General features: G+C 60.9%; 4 protein-coding genes across 5 annotated transcripts; 1 reads left to right on the forward strand and 3 right to left on the reverse strand.

Annotated features, from left to right (window-relative positions):
* Positions 1–617: 617 nt before the first annotated feature.
* ZFYVE27 (zinc finger FYVE-type containing 27) lies at positions 618–4,979 on the reverse strand. Of its 2 annotated transcripts, XM_082286418.1 has the most exons (12): positions 4,729–4,979; positions 4,573–4,643; positions 4,316–4,502; positions 4,050–4,145; positions 3,748–3,860; positions 2,903–3,033; positions 2,481–2,552; positions 2,301–2,321; positions 1,976–2,120; positions 1,628–1,674; positions 1,059–1,140; positions 618–834 (listed from the first exon to the last, which is right to left on the reverse strand). In XM_082286418.1, exons 1-12 carry the CDS (start codon positions 4,923–4,925, stop codon positions 770–772), a joined length of 1,227 nt encoding a protein of 408 aa, XP_082142544.1. In that variant the 5' UTR covers positions 4,926–4,979; the 3' UTR covers positions 618–769. The 2 variants fall into 2 exon arrangements, with proteins under 2 accessions (XP_082142544.1, XP_082142545.1); XM_082286419.1 differs by lacking the exon at positions 2,301–2,321.
* A 1,378-nt stretch (positions 4,980–6,357) lies between these two features.
* Positions 6,358–9,154, reverse strand: MARVELD1 (MARVEL domain containing 1). Its single transcript, XM_082286422.1, has one exon. The coding sequence runs from the start codon at positions 8,766–8,768 to the stop codon at positions 8,241–8,243; it is 528 nt and encodes a 175-aa protein (XP_082142548.1). The 5' UTR covers positions 8,769–9,154; the 3' UTR covers positions 6,358–8,240.
* Positions 8,565–10,308, forward strand: AVPI1 (arginine vasopressin induced 1). Its single transcript, XM_082286423.1, has 3 exons — positions 8,565–8,687; positions 9,729–10,023; positions 10,104–10,308. Exons 2-3 carry the CDS (start codon positions 9,740–9,742, stop codon positions 10,171–10,173), a joined length of 354 nt encoding a protein of 117 aa, XP_082142549.1. The 5' UTR covers positions 8,565–8,687; positions 9,729–9,739; the 3' UTR covers positions 10,174–10,308.
* Positions 10,309–11,146: 838 nt separating this feature from the next.
* PI4K2A (phosphatidylinositol 4-kinase type 2 alpha) lies at positions 11,147–18,577 on the reverse strand. Its single transcript, XM_082286612.1, has 9 exons — positions 18,167–18,577; positions 15,416–15,616; positions 15,037–15,168; positions 14,800–14,953; positions 14,133–14,194; positions 13,561–13,660; positions 13,173–13,306; positions 12,831–12,890; positions 11,147–12,694 (listed from the first exon to the last, which is right to left on the reverse strand). Exons 1-9 carry the CDS (start codon positions 18,557–18,559, stop codon positions 12,533–12,535), a joined length of 1,398 nt encoding a protein of 465 aa, XP_082142738.1. The 5' UTR covers positions 18,560–18,577; the 3' UTR covers positions 11,147–12,532.
* Positions 18,578–18,955: the final 378 nt, after the last annotated feature.

The following is an 18,955-nucleotide window of genomic DNA, read 5'->3' on the forward strand; positions in this document are numbered from 1 at the left end:
ATGACACAAGAGCCAGTTGAGGACAAGAAATTTATTGGTCATTCTCTATATGCAATTATATATTAATCTGTAGTAGAAAGCAGCAGTCACTAAGTGCACAGAGCAGCACCAACTCCTGCCTTTTCTTGCACTGGAGATCCAGCCACACAGCCCAACCCAAACTCAGTCTCTTTCCTCCTCTGGGCTACAGCCAAATTCAGGGGTAAAAGACTAAACCTGCAGGCAGTGAGGCTGAGGAGCACAGGAGTGACTAGCAGAGTCTCAGCTGAGCCCGGATGAAAGATCTAGCTAGTCTAGACCTCAAGGGATGCAGGAGGAGCTCTGACTTGATCCCAAAAATACAGTCACTTATAGCACAGTGCTGGGAAAGGTAGGGACAGAGCCCTGAGGTTGTTCTGCCCCAGCCAGGAGGCAAAGGCAGGACCATGAGTAGGAAGGATGGCTCTTCCATCACTGAGCCAGGCCAAAGGGCCTGGGCAAGCACATGGCAGGGCACAGCAAGTGCCAGAGAGCACCCAGGGCTTGGAGCAGCTGTGAGGATGGGGCACAACTGTGGGCAATGCTCCACCACAGGGACCCAGATGGTGCATGGCAAGGACAGCTGGTCCATCCAGCCTGGCGCTGGCAGGAGGAGTGCAAGTGCAAGCGTCCTCTGGCAGGGGAATGCCACGCTGGGATCCAAACAGTCCAGGCTCCCAGCGGCAAGACTGCCTGCCGGCTGTCTCAGGTGTCACAGCACAGGACACAGGAGCTGGCTGGGCCTGTTTCATCACTTGATGAGCAGCTGGTTGCAGACAGCGCACACGAACACTGTCTCCTTCTGAGCCTCCGGGGCTGGAAAGGAAAGCAGATGTCAGAGATGCTCCCCCTTTCCCACCACAGGCTAGGGACCCCAGCCATAAAGCTGCTTCCAGAGCTGCAAATTCATCACTGCTCTGTCCCAAGCCAGGCTGTGCTGGGAACATCCTGTCTACCCTCCCCACCAGGGCTGGGGCAAATGGCTGAGCAGACAGAACAGGTGGAAGCAGGAGCTCTCCCCCCCCGACCTTTCAACTCACCTGTGGCTCCCATCACGGCCTTGGGGACTTTGAAAGAACAACACCTGGAGCAGAAGCTGTTCCCACAGTTACTGCAGTTCCGCTGTGGAGAAGGATGGAGGTGAGCCCCAGATGTGTATCAGACTAGCCCAGGAGTAAATGAAGGGGGCCAAAAGTCTACACCTCCTTCTGAGAGCTGCCCACAGACTGTGTGCCAAGCATCACACACAGAGCTCAGATAAGGCAACAGGTCATTCCCACTAGCAGACCCATGCTCTGCTTCACCAGAAAGGCCAAAGGAAATGGACTAAACCAGGGCACAGAGCAGGTACCTTCTGCAATAACACACATAACAATGTGGGTTTGGCCTGAGGCAGCCTCCAAAGGAGTAAATGGACAAATGCTCCACAACACGAGGAATCCCTGGTACCATTAGGCATGTGACAACACCTAGCATTTAGCTGAGGTCATCTGGGCTGTGACTGAGGCGAGACACCTGAACTGCTGGAGAAATCCAGGTCAAGCCAGACATGAGCAACACCTCTGCCCCAGGTGCAGACAGCAAGCTGGGGCAGAAGCTGAAGACTCACCCTCTTCTTGAGCACAGAGAAGGTGGCGGCACAGCCCGTGCAGTTCCCTGGCAGAAAGAGAGCAGAGGTCAGGCAGGGCTCTGCTGCCTGGGGCTGCAAGTGGCACAAGAACATCCATAGCTGTTGTAAAGGCTCAGCTCAGAGATGACATTGCTGCACCTTCCTGTCCGTGCCCTTCCTAGGAGTGCTGGGACCCTCCTCCCCATGGAGTGGGTCACTGGAGGTGTCAGCACAGCCCTAGCAGGTACCACACCACCCTCTCCACTCCCAGTCCTACGGTCACTACTGGAAGCAGCACAGACCCCACGCTGCTGAGCTCCCCCAAAAAGCACCTGCTTCCAAACTCACCAAAGTTGTTGCTGGGGTAGCGCTTGCGCAGGCGCTCGGTCAGGCGTGACACCTTGCTGCGGATCACCTCGTTTTTGCTCATAAAACCATTGTCTGGGAGGCTGAGGTCAAAATCTGCTGAGCACTGAGAGCTCTCATCATCCTCCTGCAGAGAGCAGAGCCAGCTGAGCACCACAGGGTGGCTGGGGACACACTGAGGGCTGCAGGGCAGCCCACACCAGAGGCACAAGCAGCGTGCTCCACCTGGCATTTCTACAAGCCACCGACAAACAAGGCAAAGCTCCAGCTGGGAGGAGATGCCACACCCTGGCATGGCAGTACTCACCATGACCAGCAGCTGGTTCTCCTTCTCCCGCAGCATGGGACAGAGAGTGAGTACAGACAGAGTCAGAGGCACCAGCCCCACAGCCACCCTCCCTGAGCACCCGGTAGGCCCAACAAGGCCTTTGTCCCTTTCCCACCTCAGCTACCCTGCAGGCACAGCCTACCCCAACCAGTCTCAAACCTCAATAGCATCTTTGAACTCTTCATCAGGTTCTGCCTCCTCTGCTTCCTCCACACTGCCAGGGGTAAGGTCCTACAAGAGATAGACAAAGCTAGTCCTGCTGTTCCCCTGCCTCTGTCCAAAGATGGCCCCACATTTCTGAGCAGGTTCCAGGACAACTGATCTGGCCCGAGGTGACACAAGTGTCAGAAGGTGAGGTGTGCCCCTGCCTCCTCAGACCACATCCTTACATGTGGCAAAAGGACTGAGCCGAGCCCCCACGGCAGAGAGCAGCATCCCAGTAACTTGGGAGTGGCTCACAGGCTTCCAGCAAAGATGGCAGCTGGAAGAAGTTTGTGTGTAGAGGGACACAGGCACGGTCAGACCCAAGGGCTGGCTCTCCAGCTCCCATCCCACAACTGCCAGCCCTGCCCCTATCTCACCTCTGTGCTGGTGGGGGTGGGGGTCCGATCTGGGGCAGCAGCTGGTGGCAGGGGTTCAGCAGGCTCTGGAGTGCTCTCGAGGGGTTTGGAGCCCACACACTGCTCGATGGAGGCCTTGAGCTCCATTATCACTGGTTAAGACGGGAATACAGCTGGAGTAGAGTGGCATTTCCCTACTCCCAGCCACACCATACAAAAGCCAGCTGCAAGACCTGATCTCCAGAGCTCTAGGTGGGGCACTGACACATATCATTCACTCATCAGATGTCCTGAGCCCTCCTCTGCTCACACATCAAAGTTAGGGAAGAAGGGAACCCCCCTCCACCACCTGCCCCAGCTCAAGACAGGGAGCAGCAGGAGCCAAAGTCACAGCTCAGACACATCCAACACTCCTCCAGCACAAGCCACAGAAGAGGGCTCCTCTCCCTTCCAATGGCACGTTTTCAAGCCTGTGTCATACACTGCCACAGGCACTGAATGTGTTTCAAATTCTGAAGAGCAGGGTCAGAGATTGAGAGGGGTGGAGATGCCCACACACAGGCTGCATTGACAGACCCTGGTTTGCCACACCACAGAGAAGAGAAGGAAACAGTACCTGGGCTGGGACACACATGAGGAGAGACTCTCACCTCCAACAGCTGAGCCCCAGGACTACACCACCCACCCTGGGCTGCTGAGCACCACCCCTAGGACATCACTGCTTTCAGGGGGGTTCAGGGTCTATGGTGGAGCCTGACACAGGACAGTGGGCTCATGTAAGAGAGAGGTCCAGGGCAGGATCCCTGGCTTCAGAGGGCCTTTCCCCAACCCATCCCACACAGGGCACTTCCAGGGAGGTCTCATACCTTGGTAGAACTGGGTGTTGCCCAGGAAGAGGGTGCTGTTGAGGATGGCCAGGACCCAGCAGAGGGGCAGCAGGTAGAGGACACAGATAGTGCCCAGCAGCGCCCCATAAAACCTATGGAAAGCAGCAGGATACTGCAGTCAAGTCAGAGCAACCCACATGAGAAAATAAAACCCCTTCCTTCACCTGGTGTTCCACTTGTTCTCTCCAAGTACCAAACAAATCAAACAAGGTGCCGCAGGCCTGGCTGAGCCCCTCTCCCCACCAAGCCCACCACAGGGTGCCTGACCCAGTACTACTCACTGGGAAGAGACAGTGGGGTTCTCCCAGTACAGCACACGGTACACTGCCTCACAGCTGCAGCACATCCCGCTCAGAAACCCCTCCAGCTGGATCAGGCTGTGAATGAGACAGTCACAAAAAAGCTCTACAAACACACACCCTCGTTCCCCCACATTCACACGGGTTACGGTGGCCAAACTGGCACAAGCCCCGCACAGCCTCTGAGAAGCCCTTCTGGCGGCAGAGGCTCCCACAGTGCCACCGCTGGGGCGGCCCCAGGGACTCACAAGCTCTTGACCTGGGCGACGGCCTCCTGCCGCGAGAGCTGCACCTTGCGCAGATCCTCCCTGCGGATGCTGTGGTACCTCCTGCGCACCAGCTCCGGCTCCGAGGGCCGGGCCCGGCACGTCTCTTGCAGGTAACCCAGCAGGGCCGGCACCGCCACCAGCAGGGCGAGCACCGAGTACCAGGCAGCTGGAAAAGACGGGACAGCGTCAGCCCGGACGGTCCGGGAAGGGGACCAGCCCTGACCCCCGACACGCACCTTGGCCGAGAGTGAGCAGGAGGAAGTTGAGGCCGAGGCAGACCAGGAGAGAGCACACAGGCCGCTGCCACCTGCCGAGAGAGGAGAAGGTAAGGGACATGAGACCCCAGGGACGGTCTCGGTCTCAGTCTCGATCGCGGCCCAGCTCGCACCTACCGGAGGAGGGAGCGGACACCCTCGGCGGCGTCCCGCAGCGGCTCCAGGTAGAGCTCCAGCCGCCGGTAGCTCCGCACCAGCTCCAGCAAGTCGAAAGCAGCGGCGGCCTTGGGCGGCGACGGCTCCGGCGGGGCCTCACCGGCTCCCGTAGCCCCTTCGGGGCCGCCTGCCGCCCCGTCCCGCTCCACCGCCTGCATGACGGGACCGGGAGCGCAGCGGCCCCGCCGCGCTCGGCCCGACCCCGCCGCGCGCTCCCGTGACGCGGCCGGGCGCGCCGCGATCCCGCGCGCAGCCAATGGGAGCGGCGGGCCGGGCGCGGCGCAGGGCCCCGCCCGCGGGCAACGGGCCGCTCTCGCCGCCGCCTCGGCGTGCCGGGGCCTGCCCGCGCTGGGTGCCAGGCGCTCTGGGCGTGAGGCTCGAGGCCGATTCTCGGTGGGCCCGGTCTAGACACGGGGTTCGGCCCCGTCCCGATTCGGGTCTGCTCTGGTGTAGGGCTCAGGCACAGCCTAGATCCGGTCCCAGTCCAGGGCTGGGCACTGATCCGGGTCTAATCTTGGTTCAGGGCTCAGTCCCAGTCTGGGTCTTTACATGGCCTGCATCCAGCTGTGTCGGGCACGATGGGTTTGTCCCCATGAGCCCGTTGCTGGACCACCTCTCCCCCAGGAGAGACCAGAGAGCAGCCCCACACCCAGAGCCCCTGGAACAGAACAACAGGTTCCTCACGGGCCCGTGAGCCTGGCTGGCAGCTCATTTGCTGCCCCTCCATGCCCCCAAAGCAGCCCAGCCCTGGGTGCACTGCCTGCAGCCCTGCTCGCACTGCTCCAGGCACCATGGGCTGTCCTGAAAGGTGCTTGCAGTAGAGCAGGGATGCTGGCTCCCAGGAATGCTCTGGGAATCCTGGACTTCATCTGATGCCAAAAGTTCTAACCTTGTTATAACCCTGTGATGGCTGTTGAACAATGAGGGCTCAGTGCTGCTGCCAGCTGCCTGCAGCCTCTGATGAACAGGGTGTGTGTCCCATAGGCAGAAGGCTGGGTTCCCAGTGACATCTCAGCTGTGGGTCCAGGTCCAAGATTCAACCCTGTCCCAAGAGTGCATCCCAGAGCTGGAGCCAGTCCTGGGAGATGCTGGCAGCCCTCCGTTGGCCCCTGACCCACCAAGGGCCAGTCAGTGTGTACATGATTGCCCAGCAGTGCCCTGGCCCTGGGACAGAAGGCCCTTTCAGCATGGAGTGACGAGGCCCTTAGGAATGTAACTAAATCCTGTCCTCAGTGCATCCCACAGCCACAGAACCCTGCGGACTTGGCTTCCCTCTGCTCTGTTGGGAGCCCCATGTGAGCATCAGGCTGTGCCCTGTCTCTGGACAGGCAGCAGGGACAGGGATAGTCCCTGTCCTCAAGGACAGAGGCTTAAGCCTCTCTAGCAGGAGCAGTGGCTCAGCACCAGGGAGCCTGCCTGTGACCCTAGAGCACCCCACGACTTCATGACCATGGCCAGAGGCTCCAAGCAGAGAGGCCCCAGGGTGCAGGGCTAGAGAGCTGGGTGTGATCTCAGCTCAGACCTCATACCCAGCAGGTCCCAGCCCATCACAAAGCCCCAGACACCCAGTGAGCGCCAACATCGCTTTATTTGGAAGGTGAATCCATTGGCACCTGAAAGGAGGCTGTAAGGGGATAGAGCTGGTGTGACAGACAGGGCTGCAGAAAGCCAGGGAAAGGCACTTGTGGTGGCAGAAGCACCGAGGGCATTTTGGACAGCCTGGGCCAACGGCCGCACCAGAGTAGGCAGAGGCAGGTGGTGTCAGGGACCAGCCTTGACACCGGGCAAAGACAGCACGTCCCACCCAGGGCCTGCGGGTTAGCAGGGCCCCTGAGCATGATGGGGTGCACACTGGGACAGCACATCATGATGGAAGTGGTGACCCAGTACCAATCCCAGACCCCTTCAAGCCCCCAGGGCAACCATGGCTGCTGCTCTCCACCTCACAAAAGGCTCCAGGGAACCCCAGGCAACAGCCAGCTGTGGCCAGCTGCTGGGGACACCCATCTCACTGATCTGAGTCTACACAGAGACTGAAGCAGACCCTTCCTCGCACTGGGAGCAATAGAGAGGACCTGCCTCTAGGCAGGGTGAGGAGGGCTTGTGGCAGGACAGCCCTAGTGTGGTGCTGCTCCAAAAATTCTGTCTCTGGCTGCCCATTTCTCAAGTCAGCCCTACATGGCCTCATCAGGGCTTGGCACCCGGTGGGTTGTGGAGGCTGATCCAGGGCTGGGCTGGCTCCAGTGCTGGTGTCCTCTTCTGTTCTCCAAGATAGGCTGTGGTCCCACAGTGCCTGGCCCCAGCTCCCCCATGGTCAGAGTGCTAGCACAGCCTAGCATTGCCATGCTGTAATGCTCACCCTTCCCTTCCACCTCACCACAGTCTCCAGGCTCTGCCCAGTCCCAGAGAGTCCAAAGATGGGAATGTTCCAGGATGATAAACCAAGTGCAGCAGAGACAGGCAGGGCTGCAGGCTGATCTCCAGAACCATCAGCGAGGCTGTTTCTGTCCCTTTTGGAGTAGCCTGGCCCCAGGGCTGGTTCAATGGCTCTGGGTGGCATGGAGCTACAAACGTCTCTACAGGACAGCAGGAGGAGAGAACAACCCCATGACTGGTTCCCCTCAACCCCAAGGGCACCTGGCCCCATCCCAGGACTGAACAAACTCCAAGGCTGGAGGAATTTACCCCCTTCCCAGGGTGACGGACAGGTTACAGCTCCACTTGCCCTTCCCCTCACTACACAGCAATGGAGGCCTTGCTCCCCTGCTCAATCCCCACACCAGACCGGGGTGATGCTGGATCTGGCTGTGCAGTACCTCGGTATCTCCACGCCCCCAGTGTGCAGGGCAGGGAGGGACCGAGCCCTTTGGGGCTCCAATAAGATGAAAGACGTTTTCAGGCCAGACAGAAAGAGGGGCCCAGGCTGGGGAAGCCAAGTTCAGAGCCTCCCTTAGGGAATTGTGGAGGCACCATGCAGCTGGAATGGCAAGAAGGGGCTGCCGGCAGGTCAGAGGGGTTTATGCCCATCCAACTCCACTAGGCACTGCTGCCCCCAGCTCAGCTCCCCCAGGCCAGTCTCCCTCCACCCCAGGGACTGGTCAGCACCCACCTGAGCATGCAGCATCTGCAAGACCAGGGGCAGGGGAGTTTGGCTGGAGTCTTAGGAGGGCTCCCAAAGATTGGTATCCCTCTTAGGGGCTCCCCATTTGGGTCCTTCCACTTGCAGTAGCCTATGTCTGTCCAGGGGTGGGAGAAGGGCCTGTGCAGTGGCTGGGTGTCCACGGTGTTTCGGTGCGTTGCAGCGAAAGCCATGCTCGGCGAAGTCCTCTGTCTGTCCATCCGTCTGTGCAGGAGTCTCTGGAGGAATTGCAGTGCAGTCAGCCAGGAGAGGATGGGGCGGCAGGGTCATGTCATCCCAAAGACGGGCTGTGTTCTGTCGGTGGCTGAGAAGGGGAGCCAAGTGGCACGGGATCTCAGATGATGTCTCGCTGGTCCTGGCAACGCCGTGACAGGCAATAGAGCCCAGAGAAGAGGTACAGGCAGGCAGTGATGCCCCCGCAGATGGAGGCGCTCAGGTAGGCACTGTAGAGGCAATGCTGGCTGTAGCCCGGCAGGTTGCAAAAGCTTCTCTGCTTGGCCTTGTGACCCATGATGCCAGTGGCAGCTGCGTAGAGCCCCACGCCCAGTGCCAGGTCGTGCACCAGGTTGGTGAGGAGCCAGCGGGAGCCCAGCCAGGGCACCAGCTCCCAGCGCCCCAGCAGGCTCAGCCCGAAGAGGGCCAGGGTGAGGAGCCAGACCAGGACGGCGGCAAACAGAGCGAAGTGAGCCGCCCCCTCGTACTTATGAGCCGCTACCGTCACCCAGAAGGCAGCGCCCAGCGCCAGCTGCCCCAAGCGTAGCAGGCCCAGCGGGCTCCGCAGGTAGGCGCGATGGAGGCTGAGGGAGCCGCGGGCCGGCGGCCCCGGGGGCGGCGGCACTGTCGGAGGAGCCGTGCGGGCCATGGCGCGGCCCTGCCTGCTCCGGCGCGGCTCGGGCGGGACTCAGGGCCCCGGCAGCGACTTCCTCCCCGACCGTTGCCAAACATCTGGCACTTAGCGGTCCTCCCCGCGCGGGGCCTCTCCTCTCCTCCCCGCCCCGCCTCCGCGCCCCGCCGCACCTCCGGCCAGCCCATCATGACACCCGAGAGCCGCCGCGGATGCGCCTTCGAGCAGGGCCCGCCGCGCCCCTCCCGTGCTGCTGCCGCCGGGGGGGAGGGGGGACAACAACGCGGGCGCGAAAGGAGACGGCGACCGATGCCGGCGGCGGGGCCCAGGGACAGCGCACCGGGACCCCGTGCGGCGGCCGGCGGGGGGCGCGCGCCGGGGTTCCCCTTACGTCATCTGGGATTCCCCTCGGAGAGGTGCGCGGCGTGGCCCCGCCCGGGGCGGGGCCTCGCACCCCGCCCGTGACGTCACCCACGCCACGTGGCCTCCTCAGCGGAGCAGCGCGGCCGCGCCCCTCGGCGCCGATTGGTCCTGGCAGCGGGAGGCGGGCGGGGATTGGCGGCGGGGCGGGGCGGCGCGCAGCGAGCGGATGAATGGGGCGCGCGGCCGCGGCGGGACCCCGGTGCGGTGGCGCGAAGCGGGTCCGGGAACGCAGCGGGCACCAGGCGGAGCCGCCCCCGCCAGGTCTGTGCGAGGGACCGGTGGGCGCGGGGCGGTGTCGGAGCGAAAGTGGGTCACGGCGGGGCCCAGCGCCCCGGGCGGGGCGGGACCGGACTTGCGTGCCCCGGCCCGAGCCGGGGCGTCTCCCGCGTTCCCGGGCGGCTCCGCCTGCGCGGCTGGCCCCCTGCCCGGCGCCCCGGACCGCCCTTCCCCCGATGCCCGCCCTTCCTCACTGGGCATCCGCGCCGGATCCCGGGGGAAGCAGACCGGACCGGACGGCGAGACCGGAGTCTGACGCCGACTGTTCGGTGCCCGCAGCGGCCAGGGCCATGGGCACTCCGGCGTCGGTGGTGAGCGACTCTCCGGGACAGGCGGCGCCCGCAGCCCGCGCCCGTAAGCGGGCCTCGGCCAACATCTTCCAGGGCGTGGGGCTGCTAGAGCTGCGGAGCCTGTTCCGGAGCGGCGGGGCCGAGCGGCCCGAGGAGCGCGCCCGCCTCGTCTGGCGGTACGCGGGCCAGCGGCGCATGGCGCGGGCCCTGCGGCGGCTGCGGCGACGGCGAACAGCCCAGCCCGGCGGCGGGATGGCAGCGCTACGGCGCTTCGAACACCTTCGGTAGGTGCGGCCCGGGGTGGCGGGGCAACCAGGGAAAGCGCGGCCGGGCCGCGTCGCTAACACACACCTCTTCCCCGTAGGATCGTGGAGAAGAAGCTGGAGGGTGACTGCGGGGCCGAGACTGGCTCAGGGTCCATACAGCAGCACTGAGCGGCTGGGCCATGGAGAGCAGCTCTTCAAGGACACTAAGTGTACTGGGCAGGGTGCAATGAATGGTTAATAAAGGGTGGACAGTGGTGGCTGGTTGTGTCCTGCTCATCCCTGGCCTTCCCCCAGAGTGGCAGAACCATGGTCCAGGACGTTGTATGGCACCTAGTGTAAGGGGAACAGCCCCACAGCACGGGTCAGGTTGGAACAGACCTCTGGGTAATCTGGTCCAACCTCCCTGCTTAAGCAGGGTCAGCCTAGAGCAGATGCCACAGGATTGCATTCAGATAGTTCTTGAATACCTCTTGTGAGGGAGACTCCACAGCCTTTCTGGGCAATCTGTTCCAATGCACAGTCACTCACACAGTAACTGACCTGGCACAGTGACAGGGACAACTGAAGAACAAGTTACATGCTGCCCTTCAGGAGAAGGAATGCTTGGAAGAGGTAATAGAGATTGTCCAGGGAAAGATTTCTCTGCTGGAAGACCAGCTGGCCAAGCTGGAGGAGTGTAGCGCCCAGGAGAATGGAGAAATCATGGGGGACATTCTGAAGCTGGAGGAGCTGAAGCAGGAGGTGTCCAGCCTCACTGCCAAAAGAGCAAAGCTCCAGGCCATGGTCCTGTGGCTGAAGGAGGAGAAGCAGCTGCAGGAAGCAGCTCTACAGTCTCAAATGTGGCCACTTCAAGGAGAAGCAGCAGCTGGGCAGCCTCATCTCCAGCCTCCAGAGTTTCCTCTCCGAGAGCCGCTGGGCCCAGGCGAGGCTGGAGCAGGACCTGGAGACACAGGATGCCAAGGGACAGCCTGGGCAGCTGGTTGCCCTCAATGCCCAGCATGAGCAGATAGGAAAGGGACTCTGTCCTGCAGCAGCTCCAGCAGTTGCAGGAGGCCAGTGAATCCCTGTGCAGGTACATATGGATACCAGCCATGGACCGAGGAGCCCCGAGCTGCTCCAGGGAGCTGCAGAGGCGCAGATGTAGCCAGCTGAACAGCAGCTCTGTTATTCAGATGGTTGCATGGTTTAAATACATTACATACATTTCTACAGTGCATTAGAACAATACATTTTGGGTCAGTCAAATGCAGCTGGGCCTGGCCGGGGAGTTGGGTTCTCCACTCCTGCCCCCTCTGTGCTTACACAGCCAATGTTGAGCCCCCTCCCCACTGCAGGAGACAAAGCAGCTGCTCTGCCCTCCCAGGCTCACCTGCCTTCATCCCCCTCACTCCCCAAAGATGGGCTAACAGGACAGCAAGACCCAATACCGACTTTCCCTAGCAGCCTGAGAAGCCACAGCTCAAGGCAAGCGGGTACAGGCAGCAGCCCTGGTACTGTTTTATACAACACAAGCTCAGCAGCTGCTGGTGAGAGAGGGGCTCCCTGCCTCCCCCACCCACAGCAGGCCTGCAAGATTGTCAGCTCCAGGGCATCCAGGAGTCCATGCTGGTCCCCCAGTGCTCCCAGCCACGTGGCAGAAGAGCCCCTCCAGCCCTTCCCTGGCAGCCCCTGCCCCTCAAGAGGGTCCTTAGGCACACACAAGGCTGGCACCATGCTGGCTGCACAGCAGCCAGGGAGCTTGCTGGGAGAGAGGAAAAAGTCAAGCGAGAGCAGCCATGGAGACCAGGCAGGAGAAATGGACTGGGGCAGAAGGGGAGAGCTCCCATGGGAGAGCTCTGTGAAGCCGCCTGCTCTTCACAGGGACAAGCCAGCACCTTTTTCCCCTTAATGTCTAACTGCACCCAAGCCAGTCCCATGTTGTCCCTCTTATGTCCCCTCCTCGAGCCTCTAGCCAGAGAACAGCCGTTCATTGCGGTCCCCGCTACGCCAGTGGGCAGCAGGAACTCCCCCTGAGGAAAGCAGCGTGCACGGGGTTGGGGCAGGGGAGGGACAGTGGAGGAGTACAGCACACCCTCAGGGAAACAGAGGGGGTATCACCTACTAAAGGCCTTCCCAACCCGGCAGCTGGCATGTTGGGGGAAAAAAAAAGGGCCAGTGGCTGGTGTAAAGGGCTGGACGGATCCTGGCTCAGGCAGCCTGTTCATCCCAGCCCCAAGCAGGGGTGCTCAGAACCGCATGCAGGCCAAGGAACAGAGGCAGGGGCAGGGTCCCAGCCATGCCACAGTTCCTGGCAGATTCCCATACCTTCCCCCTGGCCTCTGCCCCAGGCAGGGCACCAAGCTCCAGTGGAGCTGGGGAGGGACCATGCCCAATCTGCCTGGCGCCTCCAGTTCAGCTGCAGGTTCCTCCAGCCACGCCTGCTCGCTCTACCCTGAAGGTCGAGTCCCAGCCACAGAAGCCAACAGTGGCCCAGCTCCTCTCGCAGTGCTAGTCCAAGGTGGCCAAGCCCTGCCCGTGGCTCCCAGAGCTACCACCATGAGAAGAAAGGCTTCCGGCTCTGGAAGCTCTGCGTGTAGGACTCACTGGCGGAGCGCTGGTGGGAGCGCGCTGTTTCCACAATCACAGGTGGCATCTGAACCAGGTGCAGTGGACTCTTCCCATCTTTCAACGCCTGAGTCAGGTTCAGGATCTGTATGGCACAACAGAGCAAGGCCTGAACTGCCCTGCCAGAGCAACAGAGAGCACCCACACCAGCACCCTTCCTGCCATGCAGGCAGGATGAGGCTTCCTACCTCACCCATCTGTCTTTCCTATGCACAGCTTACCTGGCCTCTCATGACAGCAATCTGCTTGTGAAACTGTCCCCTGTCAAAGCCAGGGTCTTTCTGCAAGAGAAAGAATGAAGAACACAATGGGATCCACCCACTGCTTCATGCCATGCACAAGATGCCTATTCCCCAAGCCCCTCCTCCTGTCCCATGGGGTTCCTGCTTCTCCCCACACTGAATCTTCAGCTCCTGGCAGAAGTATAACCCTGCTGTGCCTCAGCCCAGAAATGCTGTCAGGAACTTGACCACCTTTCTTTTCCTGCAGCCTTGACAGGGAGCTCCCCAACACCACTCCTTCTTCCTCCTCCAACATCATCTTCACCCACTCCCCCAGCTCACCTTGAAGAGCTCATACAGATCTTCCTCCAGGTCCTTGACAAAGTTGGGGTCTGAGATCTTGGGAAGAATCAGGTCCTTGATCTCCTGTGAAAAGGGGATTTTGGCCTGGGGCAGCCATGCCCAGTAGAATGGATCTGTGGGAAGAAGCAGGAGACATTAGAATTCGGAAAAGCAACACACGGTGCCACATCTGGTGTGCTAGATTCCCTGCATCTGGGACACAGGATCCAGCATCTGCCTTCTACAGTCTCTGCTGAGGAGCTGCCCATGAACCCAGAAGTTGCAGAGGCACAGCCCTAGCCCTCTCCTCTACAGTCCTTGAGGAGGATGCCCAAGCATGGAGTTGTATGGCTTGCCATGGTGCCTTGGCACAGCCTGAGGGACTCACATGCTCTCCATGAGTCCGGGTGTTTCAAGGGAAAGGCCAAACCGTTGTCTATAGCAGCCAGCTTGATGATGGGCTCCTTCACCACTACCCAGTCGCTGTCCTGGAAGGAAGTGAAGCATGTCACAAGGAGGTCCTCCCAGCAGGAACAGTCCTTCTCCTACTCTCTGCAGCCCCACTATCAGGATCTCTGCCCTGGCTACCACAGAGGCACGGCAGCCTCTTGCCTGTAGCACGGTCCATTGACTGTAGGGAAACATAGTCTACTTTGGGTGGGAAGGGGGACAAAGCTGTTTCCCCCCCAGGCCTCACTCCAAAGATGCACAGGTCCAGCAAAACCAGTTTCCCCCAGCAACACCAGTTTCCCCCACAGAGTTCAGCTGCATCCATCCTCATGAAGTCCCACTAGGCCACAAACCATCCACGCAAAGGGTAACAAAAGGCCCAGGAGACAAGATCAGGCCTCCACACACTTGGAAACCCAAGCCAGATGGGAAATTCCTGTCCTGCCTGCCGAGCGGCAGCTTCCAAGAGCAGAGTCCCCATGTAGCCCCTGCCAAGGAGCAGCCACTCACCCGCACACCCGCGCTGTCCAGGGGACAGTCATACTTGATGAGCCAGTTGTCATTGCCCCGATCTGCAGGGAGATAAAACCAGCTGTGTCAGCACCAGGGCCTCCCTGCAGCATGCTGGGCAGAAGACTGTTCCTCCTCTGACCCAGAAGTGAGACAGACATTTTAGGCTCAAACTCTACCCCTAAGTCCTTAAGCTTGCTGCAGGCATGGGAAGCCACATCAAGCCCCTCATAGCCAGCCCTAGAGATCCACATTGCCAGCTCCCAAGAGAAAGGTCAGAGTGCAACTTCAACCCCTTCCCCAGAGTGCAACTTCAACCCCTTCCAGCCTGGCAGAAACTCAGGAATGCAGTGTGAAATGGAATATAGGGGCACAGTCAGGTGCTTGATTTCTGGATGTCCCTGGATCCTCACAGCTGGCAAACTTTCACCTGAGCACTGTGGTAGATCCAGATCTGCCAGAACACAGGCCAGCAGCCAGAGCCTCAGGTGGTGGGCAGCCCAGCAGCTGCACTCTGCCTAGAGGCAGATGTCATGTGGCAGCAACCAAGGGGAGAGGAGTTTCAGGTGCTGGGAAAAGACAGCAAGACCCTATCTCCCTCCTCTTTCTCCAGCATAGTAGGACATGAAGGAGCAGGCAGCATCCAATGCCAGGCAGCTGGCCCTACCTGTGTTCCTGATGATGTAATCCAGTACCACCAGCCGCTCGAACTGCAGCAGCAGCTGCCGATTAGTGTTCTCCGGGAGCGGCTCGGCTTCAAACCGCCGCAGCCAGTAGTCTGCATCCTTGTAGCCTTCCACAAAGAGCTGGAAGGAGCCCACCTGAAGCAAGGACAGGCTGCATTACAGAAGGCCACAGAAACCAGGGGGTGCCAACAGGCAGGCATAGAGGCTGGCAGCCCTACCTTGGGTGGCAGACCAATGCGGTTGAAGCGCTGGCCAACTTTCGGCACCTTCTCCAGGGCCAGCCTCTTTCCTCGGGACTTCACCCTGTCAATGGCACTGTAATTAAAGGTCTCACTGGCCAGATACACCACCTGGAGGGACATGAGCACAGTCAGCAGGGGCCTCTGGCAAGTCACAAGACTGCCTCATAAAACCAAGACACAACATTTCCCACAGCTCTGCCCAGCACAAGGATCCCCAGGGTTTGAGCAGGAACAGTCCTGGTCTAGAGCACTCCATCTCCTAGGTCAGCAGTGGCACAAGGCAAGGTGCAAGCAGAGCTGTGTGGAAGCACACAAAAGCCTCCCCAGAACAAGACCCCAGCAGCTGTCCCCTCACCTTTGTGCGGGGAACAATGTTGAGTTCCAGCTTCTGGTCTACCAGGCTGGCACCCGCCTCCGACAGGTAGCCCTGATTCAGGACAAGGCAGTCTCTCCCAAAGCAGCACGGGCAGCACAGCTTCTGCAGCCACTTGGTCCACTTGGGGTTCAGCTGCCCGTATGGCTCCTCATTCTTGGGCTTGAAGACGCCAATGATTTTCTGTGAGTGGGAGAGAAGAGGGCTGAGTCCAGGCAGTTGGTAGAGCTGGGACACCTTCCCCAGCCCATGAGCTGGCCCACAGTGGGGACACTAAGGAACAGGTCCAGAACTGCCCCTCATTAGGATAATAACCAGCCTTTGGGACCAGGCAAAACCTCACAGCTCCTGATATGGAGGTGGGAAGAGCTGGGAAGGGCACCCCTCCAGCCAGTACCCCATCCCACAAGACCAGAGTGCTGCCCAGAGACCTTTATACCCAATTTGTCCCAAAAACACCAGTGATGATGCAGTCTCCTGGTAAACACATAAGTCTCATTCCAGCGACCTTTGGATGGCTAGGGAGAGCTACAGCTCATCATTGGTCATTATGTCCACACAGGAGAAGGTCAGGGATAGCAATCCCGGCCCTGGCTCAAAAATCTATTGAACAGAGCTGATCCCAAACTGACCAGAGGAAAAGGACCATAACAGCCAAGCAGCTGCAGGGTCCCTGAGGAGCCAGGGCTCTGTGCTGGGGGGCCCAGCAGGAGGGCTGACTCTCTGGGTACACTGTGGATGAGAGGGCACAGGCAGCTCCAAACTGGCCACCAGCTGGTACCAGAAGCACTCCCAGCCCCTCAGTCCAGCCTTGCATACACCGACCCAAAAGTGGGGACAGCAGAGTATCCCACTGCTGCAGAGAGCACAGAAGCCTTGTGTGGGGCACTGCACCACTGCTGAGCCAGCACTGCCACACCACACAGATGAGAGCAAGGCCTTCCACAAGTCAGGCATCCCTGGGGGGCTGGCAGCCCCTGCTCTGGGGTGACTCAGCAGCATGCGCAACCAGGCCTCCATCCCATGGCTAGTGCCAGCCCTGGCCTGAGTGGGTGTTACTTCCCCAAGCTGAGCTCCTGCCAGAACATGGAAGTGGAACATGAGTCCCAGTGCCTCAGCAGGAAACCTCAATGCAATCTCAGTCTGTCTGGGACCAAAAGCCAGGCCAGAGCAAGCAGAACCAAGATTTTGTCCACCAGGAAGACAGAAAGGAAGGATTTGAGGGAACAGGATCACTTGAGCCATGCCCAGATCACATGCTGGAGCCACTTTCCCCAGGCAGGCAGGAAGACAATCCCCCGAACCAGCCCCACACGACTGTCACATGACTGTTAACCCATCCTTGGATATACGCCCGCAAAGAGGCCTGTCAGGAGCTCTGGCAGCATGAAGCCCTGTGCTCCATGAAAAGTCCAGCAGAGCAAGACCCAGCCAGGCAGGAACAGCATGGAAGTGGAGACCAGAGGCCTGGCAGCACAGCATCCCCTTGCAGACAGACCCGTGCCGAGAGCAGCACTGACAGGGAAAACAGGTCTGCCTGGTGCCAGCAGCAAGGCAGAGGGAGCCCGGCCAGCACAGAGGAGCAGCTGGCAGTGGGGTGATCATAACCACTGGGGCTGGGCAGCACAGCCCAGCTGGAACAGCTCAGGCCCCAGCAGCCCCAAGAGAAATAATCAAAGAGAAAAGATTTTCCTCCCAATATATTTCCCCCACTGCCCACAGTACCTATGTGCTACACTCTCTCCTGTGCCAACAGCGGGACATTTTTAGTGACCCTGGACAGCAACCACAGAAACCAGTCACACACCACCTTTGCCAACAGCAAATAGTCTGGGGGACCTGCCAGCTGACAGCGCCAGCAGTACACAGACTTTGGCTCCTCACACTCATGCTCCAACAGCCGTCCTTGAGCTCAGGTCTCCTACAGCCAGGCAGCCTCTGACTTGCAATCCCCAGGCAGCTCATCTGGCTGCTTACTCCAGGTCTCATGTTGGGCAATAGGAGGGAGCAAGGCTGTGGCACAAGAAGCATGTATTTCCCCACACGCCATCAGCTCAGCTTGGAACTGCCTAGCACAGCTTCCAGGAGCCAGGTTTCACCCAGGGCAGGAAAACTAGGACACACCAGACCACAGAGCTTACTCCTGCTTCCCTGGAAGCATCCTAGCACACACGTGGCAAGGCAGTCACAGGAAACAGCAACAGCTCAAGTGATTAGGCAGGGAGCTAGCCTGTGCTGCACATACATCTAGTCAGTGGCACAGAGACGGCTGCCACACAGCTGACCAGATCTATAGGGGACCAGCTACATGCCAAGGACTTTGTCTCCACTATACCAACCACACGGCCACAGAGAAGACATCTCACTCATTTCAAAAAAACAGGCCAAAACCAGCTCAGCCCACGGAGTCACAGCCCTGGGGCTGGAGTAGCTGTGTTCAGATGCTGATGCACGGGCCTGGGGGAGGGGGTGACCCTTCTTCTTTGGGCACAAAGCCACAGAAGAGGTTGAATCAGCACTTAGACACTGCTGCCCCGCACTCTCGCTGCTGGTCCCACTGTACTTCTCCCCGGGGAAGCCCAGAGCTGCTCCGGCCGCTCCTACCAGCCCTCCACGGCTGGTCACCCCCGCCAGCGTCCCGCTCCCGGCCAGCGCCGCTCAGCCCACAGGTCTCCGGAGCCACGGGGGCGGCACCACCCCTGGGTCGGCCACGCAGGGCTGGGCCCAGCTCACCCCCTGCGGGTCCTTCACAAAGTAGCTGCCGCTGGAGCCCTGCGAGATGCGCTCGGGGAAGATGCCGCGCTCGCTGGCCAGCTCAGCCCGCCGCACGACCTCGGCAAACTCGGGATCCTCGGGGAAGTCGTTGCGCTCCCGCTGCGCCGCCGCCGCCGCCGCTGCCGCCGCCGCCGCCGCCGCCTGGGCCTGCGCCTGGGCCTGCGCCGCTGCCGGGCCCCGCGCCCCGCGCTCCAGCAGCGGCTGCCGCTCGCGGTCGCGGCCACCAGGGGAGCCGGGAGGGGAGGGCGGCGGGGGCGCGGCGGGCGGGAGGGCGCGCACGGCACCCCCCGGCAGCCCGTAGTCGGGGCCCTGCGCCCTCTCCGGCGACACCAGCGGGCTTGTCTCGTCCATCGCGCCGCCCGCCCGGCTCCGCCGTGCCGCCGCTGCCGCTTCCGCTTCCGCCCGCGTCACAGCCCATCCCCAGGGGCTGCTCCGCCCCCGCCACACCCCGTTGACTGCTCCCTCCCCCGTCGCGCCACGCCCATCCCGGCCGCTCCGGCGGGAACTGCGGGGGCGGCTGCGGCCATGATACCGCTGGGGCGGGCTCGAAGGCTCTCGCGCCTCGCACAGTTCGTTCGGGGAGGCCAGGGTGTGTTCGCCCCCCGTATACCCCCGCCGTGGCGGTTGGCGCCGGTGCCCCGCACAAAGATGGACGCGTGGAGTGGCCGTGCCCATTGCTGCCCTTCACAAAGATGGCGGCAGGGCGAGGGCACCGCCCCTCTGCAGCCACGCCCAAGGCGGAGAGCT

Source organism: Coloeus monedula, assembly GCF_965178545.1.
Source record: "Coloeus monedula genome assembly, chromosome: 8".
In the NCBI taxonomy this organism is placed as follows: Eukaryota; Metazoa; Chordata; class Aves; order Passeriformes; family Corvidae; genus Coloeus; species Coloeus monedula.